Source organism: Mobula birostris, chromosome 9 (assembly GCF_030028105.1).
Source record: "Mobula birostris isolate sMobBir1 chromosome 9, sMobBir1.hap1, whole genome shotgun sequence".
NCBI lineage: Eukaryota > Metazoa > Chordata > Chondrichthyes > Myliobatiformes > Myliobatidae > Mobula > Mobula birostris.
In genome coordinates this window covers 125,863,030-125,875,877 of record NC_092378.1, presented here as the reverse complement: position 1 = coordinate 125,875,877, position 12,848 = coordinate 125,863,030, and the positions used below count along the sequence as shown (strand labels likewise).

The 12,848-nt window shown below is 42.6% G+C and overlaps 1 protein-coding gene across 1 annotated transcript in view; it reads left to right on the top strand.

Annotated features, from left to right (window-relative positions):
* Positions 1 to 12,848, top strand: part of rgs11 (regulator of G protein signaling 11) — a 172,504-nt gene that overhangs the window by 59,379 nt on the left and 100,277 nt on the right. Inside the window, exon 7 of the mRNA XM_072267311.1 lies at positions 7,678 to 7,754. Within this exon, the coding sequence (XP_072123412.1) occupies positions 7,678 to 7,754 (77 nt within the window). The remainder of the gene's footprint in view (positions 1 to 7,677; positions 7,755 to 12,848) is intronic.

The window sequence follows — 12,848 nt, the reverse complement described above, 5'->3', positions numbered from 1 at the left end:
TCCCCATTATAATATGATGCAAAGCACTTATTTGATACCTCACCCACTTCATCAGGTGCCAAACATTAATTCCTTCCTTTCATCCTTGAGTGGCCATACCCTCTCCTGAGCTGCCTCGTGTATTTAATGAGTGTATAAAATGCCATGGATTTTCTTTATTCCTACTAAACAAGGTCCCCTTTTAGCCCTCCTTATTCCTTGTTCCGGTTCACTCCTACTTCTTTAAAGCCTTTGTCTGGTTTCAGCTTCCGAAACTTCCATTCTCTTATTGACTAAATTCCATCTCTCATCAACCCACGTTCCTGAGCCTTGCCATTTCAGTCTTTTCTCCTTGCCCCTTGTATGACTGAACCTTCAAAGTATTGTTTCAAGGAAACCTCTTGGATGCACTTAACAAATGCTGTCCCATCTAATCCTCTGGCACTAAGAGTGAGAAAGTTAATATTGGGGGAAATTAAACTTGCCAAGTAAAACAACACTGTCGCTTTCTAATTTTGTAAGAACAATGTTCGGCAGGCGAGATACTGAGGGAATGTTTCCTCTGGTAGTTGAGTGGAGCTCTAAGGATAAGGGGGTTAGTCATTTAGGAGTGCAATGTGGGTGGTTGTGGGTGCTCAGACATTGACATTTATTGAAGACGAAGAACTTTTGGGTGCTGAGGAAGTCAGAGGATATGAGAATCAGGAAGGCACATTGACTTGAGGCTTAGAAAATGTGTGAAAGAGTGGAATGGCCTCTGGGATTTTATCGAAACTGGAAAAGTAAGTGATGGGATTAACTTGGGAACACTTGCAATCAGCTGATCGTAAAGCACTCAGGCTGCAGGCAACAGGTATGCTGGGAGACTTGGCAGAGTTTATCAAGTATATAAGCCCTTTCCTTGAATTGCATTTGCTGCCAAATTGTTAATGCCCACCCAAAAATAGATATTGTTGCACTAGACGTTTGAATCAACCACACTGATTGTAACATCTGCCCCATTGTGAGCAGCACTTTAGCTCCAAGTCCAAACGGAGCTCAAGGATACTGAGAATAATGTCATTCTTAACACGCAAAAAGCTGTGATTTCAACCCTTCCCTGAAAACAGTTGTGAATTTCTTCATTCTGCCTGGTGAAAACTGTAGGAGTAAAATCGCCTATTGTCACCAGCACTTAATATGTGTGAGAAACTTAGTCATTGTCAGTTGGATGTGTCTCAGGTAGTAAAGAGCTTCTGTAATATTTGAAAAAAGAGTGTAAGCAAAGTGACTGATGCTATAAAAGTCTAGAGAACTAATAGTGGAAATCGGGAAGATGGCAGGTGAAATATATTTTGCATCCGTTTTCACTGGATGTTACAAGGAATTTATCAGAAGCAGTTGCAAATCAGGAACTGAAGAAATGAAAGAAACCAGGAAAATTTCTATCATCAAGACAGAGGTACTGTGGAAATTAGCCACAGAGTGATACATTGGGGCATCGTTCCACAGAGTCCAAGCCTTTATATTTTGAAATTTATTTATATTTTATTCTCCCCGTATGTCTCTGGACTTCACCACTCGCCTACGTACTAGGGACAAATTACAGTGCATAATTAACCTATAAACCTGCCTGTGTTCATGAGGCGGGACGCATCCAGGGGAAACCCACATTGTCACAGAGGAACGTGCAAACTCCACACAGACCTCACCAAGGTCGGTAATGAACCAGGTTGTCAGAGCTGTAAGATGGTAGTTGCCCAATTGTGCCACACCATCAATTGTTGCAGCTACTGAAGTCTCAAGGCAATGTACTGAAAAAATTGACTCAAAGATTTTTCCACTGTTTTTAATGTTCTAACATTCAGAGCGTCAAAGCTCTACTGCACAGAAGCAGGACCCTTGGCCCAATCTAATCTCTGCTGAATTATTATTCTGCCTAGTCCCATCAACCTGCACCTGAGCTATAGACCTCCATGCCCTCCCCTTCCAAGTATTTACCCAAACTTTACTTAAATGCTGAAATAGAACCCATATCCTCCACTTCCATTAGCAGCACATTCCACACTCTCACAGCCTTCTGAATGAAGAAGTTCCCCCTTAAGTCTCCCCTAAATATTTCACCCTTAACATATGACCTTTAGTTAAAATCTTGCCCAACCTCAGTGGAAAAAGCCTGTCTATACCCTTGGTAATTCTGTATATCTCTCTCAAATCTCCCCTCATTCTCCTACACTTATGGGAATGTGTGGAAGGTTCCATTAGTTTGGAAATTAGTAAGTTTAGTTCATTTATTCAAAAAGGAAGGAGACAGAAATGAAAGAAACTTTAAAGCATTCAGCTTGTATCTGTCATTGGGGAAATGTTAAAAACTGTTCTTGCATAAAAATGGAAAACGGTAGGCAAACTCAAAGGCCAGGTAGCATCTGTGGAAAGAAACATTTCGGGTCTTCAAGGCAATAGGGCACACCCTCAGGATAGAGGAGTGTCCATTTAAAACAGCTGCAGAGAAATTCCTTCAGACAGATGGTGGTGAATTTGTGGAACTTATTACCACAGGCAGCTGTGGAGGCCAGGTCATTGGATGCATTTAAGGCAGAGCTTGATGGGTTCTTGATTGGGCACGGTGTCAAAGGTTATGGGGAGTAGGCTGGGGAGTGGGGCCAAGGAGGGGAAAAAAGGATCAGCCATGATTGAATGGCAGAGCAGACTTGATGGGCTAAATGGCCTAATTCTGCTCCTATGCCTTATGGTCTTATGAGTCTGGTGCCCTCCATCAGAACTGAGAAAGATAGGTTAGTCAAGATGGAGAGGTCAGTAATTGGAACAAAGGTGATTTCACTGATAGGGTGAAATAATATGGCAGGATAATGGAGGAGGCAGTTTCCAAAACGCAACATGAAGTTAAATAGATTTACAAGGTCACAATTGCTGGAAACTGGGAAATGAACTGCTGAAAAACTTAGTGGCTCAAGCAGCATCCGTGGAGGGAAATGAACAGTGAACATTTCAGGCTTAGACTTCCATCAAGAAAGAGTAAAGTTGAGACAGCCAGTATAAAGAGGAGAGGGTGGAGGGGTAGGGTGGGAGCTGGTAAGCAATAGGTAGATCCAGGTGAGGAGGGCTGATGGGCAGATTGCGTCAGACAGAAGTGCAAAGCATGGAGACAGTTGGCTGGGAGGTGATAAGTGGAGATAAGAGGGATTTTTGAATCTTATGAGAAAGTGAAGAGTTGAGCCAGGTAAGTGAGGATTGGTGGACAGGTGGAGCAGTAAGGGGACCTAATGGAAGAAATGTGTGGGTGACAGGCAGATGGAATAGGTAGGGGAAGAAACTGGATGACGGAGGAAAATGGGTTGTAAATAAAGTATGTGGGGAAGGTCCTTGTAGATCAGCAGGAGAGAGAAGGAGACTGGAAGAGCAGGTTACCTGAAACTGGTAAATCCATTGTTCATGCTGTTGGATTGCAGATTGCCCAGGTGGCCTATGAGGTGCTGCTTTTCTGTCTTGAGTTTGGTCTCACTCTGGCAGTAGAGAGGGCTATTAACAGGTTGATGTGGAATGGAAAGAGAATTAAACTGGGATCTCTGGCAGGCCATTAGGTACAGAGTGCTTGGTCTCACCAGTGTGGAGTGGGCCAGATCTAGAGCATCAAGTGCAAAAGACGAGGATGGAGGAAATGCATCTGAAAGGGCTGTTTGATTCCTAGGATGATGCTGAGGGAGGAGGTGTAGGAATGGGTGTGTTGCACCTCCTACATTTATGGGGGAATGCGCCTGGTGAGCAGATCATGGAGCTATAGAGACCACAGTGGTCCCCGCAGAAAGCGGTGGAGAGGGTATGACGTGACAGGTAGTGGCATCGTATTGCAGAGGGTGGAAACGTTGAAGAATAATGGGCTATGTGAGGAAGCTGGTGGATTGAAAGACAAGGAGCAAAGTGGCAAGGGATCACAGCAGCTAGCCTAACTCCTTACAGCAGCTTTCAGTTCCCGAAAGTGAACGTAAGGAGTCTGTACGTTCTGCACGTGACTGTGTAGGTCTCCTTCAGGTGCTCTGGATTTCTCCCACTTTCGAAAGGCATGTGAGTCAGGGTTAGTAAGTTGTGGGTATAATGTGTAGAAGGTGGAAGCAGGGTGGTACTGTGGGCTGTTCACTATGTCCATCGTTGACAGAAACAACACATTTCACTGTATGTTTCACTGTATGTTTCAATGTACGGTGCATGTGACAAATACAGCTAACCTTTAATCTTTAGACAGAGGAGAGCTGAAGTGTGGACAATGGAGGAGATGTGGATGAGGGCTCAGTCACACAGTGTTTAGCCTAGAAGCAGGATGTCTCCTGCAGGGAAAAGTCTCATTTTGAGAATAGATGCAACCTTATCAGAGAAGCTGGGAGAAAGAGATTGCATCGTTAAAGGAGACGGGGGGAGGTGATGTATTCGAGATAGCTGCAGGAGTCGGTGGATTTGTGGTGGATGTCCTGAGATGGATTGAATTGAAGTTATGAGTTTTATTGCTCCTGTCTACAAGTCTTTTTCATCATCGTGACCTGTTCTGCATGTATTTCCTCAATCTTCTCATCTTACTGCTCAGTGGTAGTGTCACAGTGGCGGGCCATTGGGAGCAAGGGTGGACCCAAATGCAAGACACATCTTGTGAGGTTACTTAGATTTAGTTTATTGTTCGATACCAGGAGAGCAAGGCAGGAGCAGGAAATAGCGAACTGGACAAGGACTCAGGACTATGACTAGGCTGGGACCAAGGGTCTGGGCTTGGACTCGGAATCGGCTCCCAGAACTACAGGAGACGTGAAGAGGCTAGGGTATGGACTCCGAGCCAGAGACTAGGCAAGGACCCAGTACCTGAGTCTTGCCTCGGGCTCGGACCCCAGGACCAGGCAAGGACATGACATGGGCTAGGGAGAAGAGGAACATGGAAAACAGAGCCTTGGTCTCGGGAGAGCAGGTACATGGAACCATAGACACATACACAGAACACAGAGTTGGGCCCCCTGCTTGGATACAGGACATAGGACCGGGACTCATGACCTTCCGTGGGGCAATGACAAGATGGCCAGACTTACCCCACGGAGGTGAGGACCAGACAAGACAAGACATGACCCCCCGCGGAGCAATGGCAAGACGGCCTGACTTACCCTGCGGAGGTCAAGACAAGGCAAGACCAACATGAATGAACACCAGACAGTACCTATCTGGCTCCGGTGATGGAACTAGACCGAAGTGCAGGCGGGGGCTGCAGACGAGAGCTAGAGGAAAGAGGGGCAGAGAAGGGATTCAGACAAGGGGGTAGGACAGGAATCACAGACCGCCAAGGCTAGGACTTGACTCAGAACTGGGAAGCCGCCAGGGCCAGGACTTGACATGGTACTTGAATGCCGCCAGGACTTGGACTTGGACGTGGTACTTGGATGCCGCTGGAGCCAGGACGTGGATGTGGTACTAGGATGCTGCCAGTGCCAGGACGTGGATGTGGTACTAGGATGCTGCCAGTGCCAGGACGTGGATGTGGTACTAGGATGCTGCCGGAGCCAGGACGTGGATGTGGTACTAGGATGCTGCCGGAGCCAGGACGTGGATGTGGTACTAGGATGCTGCCAGGGCCAGGACTTGGACGTGGTACTTAGATGCTGCCGGAGCTAGGACGTGGACATGGTACTTGGATGCCGCCGGAGCCAGGACGTGGACGTGGTGCTTGGAACCTCCAGGTAGTGGCGAGCTCTCGACTCGGCCCAGGAACAGTAGACAGCGGCTCTTGATTCTCTCCGGCGGGTTAACTGACGGACCCACCTTGATGAGGAAACTTTGCAGGCTGGCTTTGGCGAGGTAACTTGACAGGGTTGCTCCGGTGAGGAAAGGCGAATTACCGGCATTCGCCTCGGCAGAGACTAGGCTTGCTCCGGCCAGATGACATTGGCACACCGTACCTTGGTGACTTTGCAAACGCTCCCGCACCAAACGGCTGAAAGCCAGAGACTATAAACTACCGGTTCAGCCGAGTGTTAATTGCCTCTAATCACCAAAGTCGAGGGACACGGGAAAACAGGGAATCAATGGTCCGGATCATAACATAAACAAGCTAAATTTAAAGGGACCCCAATCCGGACCATGACAGCTTAGAATGGCCACCAGTGCATCCCAGCTTGGGCACAGTCAACTTGAAACTTAGAATGTGGTGTTATCATCCACCACACAAATACAACCCAGCTGCTCTGCAACAAAAAGTGTGAGGGTCGGAGGGTGGATTTTCCATTGCTACGAAATCTGTATCCTGCATGCCAATTGAACATATTAGAAGAATTGTTGAAATTGACAGCACTTGAAAATGGAATCTGCCTGATTGCCATACTTAAGATATGTGAGTCTCCTTTACTAATATGCACATCAGCCATAAAATTTTGAAGTAAATTGGGGCTACGTAGCAGGTGCTGTGGAAAATGTATTGTGCAGAAATTTATTTTAAGACCTGATTAAGTCCTGACTACTAACCAGTTTTGATATTTTGTAGACCACTTTTAGCTGTCATCTACAGTTGTGTTTCCAGGCTCCATTTTCATTCCCAAGTCCAAAACAGGAAAATTTCACAATATCTGCTGCATAATGTAGGCTAGCCATCCATCACCAGAGCCTCATGATCCCATGAAGTTCTCATGAGCATCGCAGTGCTTTGATGGAAATGCTGTTATTGCCAAACTTGCACTTGATAGCCACCTTTTTCTGCCATCTTCCGCCTATACTTATGCCAACTCCACAGGCTTAGATCCTTCCTGGCTTCTCCCAGACTTCCCCCAAATGCAAAATGCCAAGCGTTTATCACTGCAAAGCTCATATGGTCACATATCTAATAAATATATTGTACATAGCTGCTTCACATTTGGCACAATTCATAGCAATAAATTCATTGTCTTTAATTTGCCAGTTAAATGGTGGATTTGGATAGGGTTGAAGTTTGCTTTGGCTACAAACAAAATAATAGTGTGTTTTAGGTTTATTGATTGTGGATTAAATTCCCAGAAATACCCATGCATTACACAGTTCTAAAATGTAGTAGTATAGTTGTAGCTGTTTAATTCAAGCCTGAAGTAATCAGGGTAGTGTCTTGATTAGTGTTGCTAGCTCGTTGTGTATCTCAGAAATTTTGTGCGTGCTCCCCAAACTTCCAATTCATAGTGCTGGTGAGGAAGTTCACACTATTAATGTAAATATGCAAAATTATCCTTAGCATGTTTACTCAAAAATCAAGTTGAACTTTATTAAAACAAAAGTCTGAAGGCAAATGCAATTTTCTCAAATTTCCAATATGCAATTTTTCTCTCAACCCATTTATTCAGAATATTATTACTAGTGATGAGCAAGACCAGCACATCTTTAAAAAAGAAGTCATTCATCTTTTGTTTACTGTTTTATCACCCTGGGGGAGTGTTCATCTTCTTTAACTGCACCTTGCCTTCTGGAAATGAGCAGCAATCGTATTCTAAGCTCTCCAGAGAAGGACGTGCTTATAATTTTGAGTAACCTGTATGCATTCCAGTTCTATACTGTAATTGGACACATGGTCACAAAGGATCACACTGTTAGCAGTAACAACATTATTTCTGAAATTTTGATAGCAGTGCATAGAGACAACCATGTCAGCATCTCGTTTTTTTTTCCCCAAGCTGTAATTTAAATCCCTTTCAAATATTTTAATTCCTACAGGACAATTACAACCGGCTACACACAAGGATCAATCATACTTGGGATTTTGTGGTAATGCAAGCCAGAGAACAGCTCAGGTTAGTCCAGTATTTACACTTTCCTTACTGTTTGTTTCCTGCATTGAATTCCATGTGATTGTGTATTTAGTGTCTTCTATTGCAACAAAACATAGAAAATATTAGAAAGGCATTATAATTATATTTTACTGATAAAAAGATGAACTGTCTTGATGCTTACAAAGCAGTTTAGCTTTAATAGTTATGGTTTTACAGGGTACATAGATGCTTTTAGTATGCAGATTTAAAGAATATAAATAATTAAGCCACATATGGTAATCTATTGCCCTATAAATGACGCAATAAAATGTAACCTAAACCACTATACTTACATACTTTATATTAACTGCTTTTGTTTTATTTGCATAATTATATAAACCTAGATAGTTTGAAGGATATCAAGTCCTAAGTCAGCTTTTATTATTTCTTCAAGTAATTGCTGCATTTTTGATATTATATGGACTAGATTGCATTTCTAACATTAAAATGAATTAGGAATGTCTTGAATTTTTAATATCTTTTATGTTTCTAATTGGGAATACAATGAATTCAGTTCAGGATTAAATATATGCTTGTTTAAGGGAAAGAATTCAGATGTAAATGCATTTTACATTCCTCTTTTCTGTGCATCTAGAATGCCGTCAAAATAAGTAGAGTTTACCCTTGTATTCATTAAAGATAGGGGGAAAGTAGAAATTAGTGGTGATGTTAAGTTTTAGCTTAGGATAACTGTCAAATTGTCTGCAGGATTTTTGTTATGGGAAGCTCTTCTTTGGCACATTGGTACACAGCGGAATATGTGAGCAAGGCAAGTTGTAAACAGAGTTATGAGAATTCTTCTGGGGGGGAGGAAAGTCTATAAGTTTTGTCTGTCTTAATTAAGGAACTTTAAGGTGTCTAATATTAATCCAGTAAAGAAGCAGTTAATTCACATTCTCTCAAGCATTCTTCCTATTTCTGTTCATAGTGCTTGTGTCTTTATGGCTAAGTCTGGAGTACTGAATTATTAATCAGAATATAGTCGCTTTGCCTAAATCAAAAGATGACAGGGCCTCCGATTCAAAAGCCAGGATGTCTGCTGGTCATTTTGAGTCCTAGATCATGTTAGACTTTTACTAATATTGTCATGTGGGAAATTGATTCATCTGAAGTCCTCAAAATCTTAGCAAAGTTTCAGGGATACAGTTTGTGTTCAAGATCACATATGTACTTTGTATAAGAGCACATGCTATATAATGATGTTATAATTAAGATTTATCACGTTTGATTCAAAAGTTCAACTCAGAATTCTTTACTTTGCACATACATAGCCGCTATTTTCCATTTTGTGGCTGTTCAGTATTTTCAGTCTGTGTTTTTTGCCAGTCGGATGTGGTGGCAGATAGTGACAGATGGTAGGACCCAGCCTGTGTACCAAATGATTTGAGTCAAAGTGAAATCAGCATTTATTTAAAAACTGCACCGGTTACAAAATTCTGTACCAATTAATGGACAGGATAATACTTTGTTCATAATTTTCATCATTTGCCAAAGTAAGGAGCATTGTTTGGCACCACTGTAGTGCTGAGGTATAAAATCCTATTTATAGCCTTGCTGCATTGAGGAGAAAATGAATAGAGGTCAGCCCTCCTGTGATGGTGGGAAGGCAAAGGAAATGTTGGCTGAGGTTCTGGAGAACAACTCCAGAGCCTCAGCCAACATGTGAATGGATTTTGATAGCACCTTTAACTTTATAACAAAAAAAATAACTACATGCTTCACAGGAGCATAACCAAGGAAGCATTAACAGCAGGACGTGGTGGGTAATACGGGAACAGGTGACAAAAAAGTTAATGGATTTAAATGTTGCACAAAGTTTCTTTTTACCCCCTTCCCCCAATAAAAGAGGAAGATTTCACATCTACTGAGGAAAAGAAAAGTAATGTGGGTACCTGTGTCAAGCAGCCCACTTGGGTGGAGAGTTCTGTTCTTCGCCAGCAATGCAGCTCCAATCTACATCAACTCCATTCATTCCATTGCTTAATTAAAATGTGAGAATGAACATGCAAAGCAACACACACAAGATGCTGGAGGAACTCAACAGGTCAGGCAGCATCCATTGGAAATTAATGAACAATCAACATTGCGGACCGTGACCCCTGCGGACACCAGTACAACCAAATCTCAGTTTAATTAAAAGAAATCAAAATTATGACAGACCTAAGCATATTTCAGGATATGTTCAGACAGTAAACCAGTGCAAGTATTTGTATTTTAATGAGATTTAAATATGTTTTAGTTTTAAGTGATAAGAACCAGTTTTCAAAGTGCTAAATTTTAAGCATTTTACACCTGCACAAAAATCGTAATTAAAATGAAATTATGAATTAATGGTTATTTTAGCATTGTTGGAATTGGTTTATTATTAAATGTACCGTGATATGATGGAAAAACTTGTTTTGCATGCCATCCATACAGATCATTTCAGTATGACAATGTACTGACATAGGAGAAGGTGTAACAAAAGTGCAGAATGAATTGTTAGGTGCAGTGCAGGTAGACAGAAAGGTGCAACACTATAGCGAGGTAAACTGTGACAGAACCGTCATTTTTGTCATACTAGGGAACCATTCAATAGTCTTGTAACAGCGGGATAGAAGCTGTCTCTTAACCTTGTTGTACATGCTCTCAAGCTGACCGATGAAAGGGAAAAGGGAGAATATCTGGGATGGGTGGCCTCTGATTATTTTGGCATCTTGGCTACTCTACCAAGGCAGTGAGAAGTGTACACTGAGTCCGTGGAAGGGGAGGTTGGTTTCCGTGATGCGCCGAGCTGCGTCCGCAGGCAGGGCAGTTGCCATAACAATCCCCATAGGTGCTTTCGATGGTGCATCGATGAAAATTGGTAAGGGTCAAAGGGGACATACCAAATTTCTTTAGCCTGTTGAGGAAGTAGAGGTGTTGGTGAGCTTTCTTGGCTGTGGCATTTGTGATTGGACTAGGGTAGGGTATCCCCCTTCACCTTAGCGCTACTGATGTAAACGGGAGCCTGTCTGCTGCTCACTGCCTGAAATCAATGAGCCGCTCTCTTATTTTCCTGATATTGAGGGAACACTATTGTCATGACACCATATCACTCGGCTCTCTTCTTTCTGTCCTGTCCTCCAACTCATTGTTAATTGTCACTCGGTCCACTCTGGTCCCGGTGTCATGTACAAACGCGTAGGTGGAGTTAGCGAAGAGTCTGGCCACACAGTCATGATTGTACAGCGTGTGGAGTAGGGTTCTGAGGACACAGCCCTGTGGAGAAACGTGGTTGAAAAAATCCCAAAGCTGCATTCTTGCCAAGGATTACATACACTGTCACATGGGAAATACAACTTAAAAAAATGGCCTGTTCAGCCCAGGAGGTTCAGAATGTCCACCCATCCACATCCTCAGCATAGTCCTTGCATAATTATTTCAACAGCTGATGAAAATAAGTTCTACTTGCAGTCTTGATGAATCAGTTCTTTGGAATTCTCCTTGGGGTCGCTCAATGTCTATCCTGTTCTATAGTCTCCAGTTTTGCACTTTAGAGTGGAAACACGCTAGCCTAGAAAGTAGATTAGAAGAAAACTAAATTTCTTCAGTCACTCGTGCACAAATAGCATTTAAAGTGCTCAGCTTCCAATAGAAGACCTTCCCATCAGGAGTTTGGTCCAGGCCTTCCTATTGCAAGTCATGCTAATGCAGATCGCGATTTCTTCAATGTGCACAGAATATACTGTGAACTTATTTGAAAGAATTTGGATTGAAAGACCATGACAAATAGCTTTCACTTTTCACTCGCAATAAAGCGCTTTACAAACTTGACAGCAAGTAGGGCACCTTATATGATTTACAGTTATGGCCCTGGCATCCATTTTGCCACCACTGAGACCCACATTTTATTTTCTTAACTGTGGCCCAGTCTCAGCACCAGACCAGAACAGCCACATCACATGTCAATGCTCAATTTAACGTTTACCCCAGCACACTGATTCTCCCTTTTCCGCTTCCCCACCCCATCCTTCTTCACAGTTCAGTATAACCACACTGATCTGCTTCCCAGCAGGCAGTGCGGGTGAGAAGCCAGCTCAGTGCCCAGGACACAGTTGCTGTTTGTGACCACGTACATCTGGGTCAATCTGTGAGTATGAGAAACCCACAAAATCTCATACCTAAAGTGACCTTTCCAGGCTTTGCACTATTTTGCATATCCTACATTTCTTAATATTGGTGCATATCTTACCACCCATTTATTGCACCAAAAATGAGCAAAATATAGCTTATCGATATGTCTCTTCTGGCATCACCTTTTATTGTCTTAATGGCCTTCTTGTGCCATTCTAAACTTTTCCTTTTAAAATGTAAACTGCCTAATCTGGCTTCAGCTTATCCTGACAAGTAGAATCTCCCAGTTCTGGTTTCAGCTTGTGAATCTCTCCCTCTCCATTAGCTCTCCATCCTTTCTGTGATATTGTGACTAGGCATGTGTGCTGGACTCCAAAGCTGATTCAAACAAGATTTCATACATATTTCAGAAATAATCTTTAATGCTGGATGTGCTTTCTAAATAGCCTTTCTAACCTTATTTGCTATTAGTTATTTGTGCTTTTATATTGTTTTGGCATTTACTCTTCAGGTAATTATGTGACCTCTATCTTTCTTTAACAAAATATACGGTACGGGTAAAGATCCAGCAACAGAATCAGGTTTTTTACCACTAAATCATGGATTTATTTCCATTCAGAAATCTTATGCCAGAAGGGAAGAAGCTGTTCCTAAAATGCTGAATGTACATCTTTATCCTCTTGTACCTCTTCCCTGATGGTAATAATGAGAAGAGAGCTTATCCTGGGTGGTGGGGGTCCTTAATGATGGGTGCCACATTTTCAAGGCATTGTCTTTTTGAAGATATTTTTGGTGGTAAGAGGCTAGTGCCTGTGATGGAGCTGGCTAAACTTACAACCCTCTGCGACTTTATCTGATCCTGTGTAATGGCCCTTCCATACCACACAGTGATGCCATCAGTATTGAATTTCATTTGGTATTTTATAATCATTTTGCAATAACTAATTATATTCTCATTAAGCTTTTTAAATGTGCTAGGCA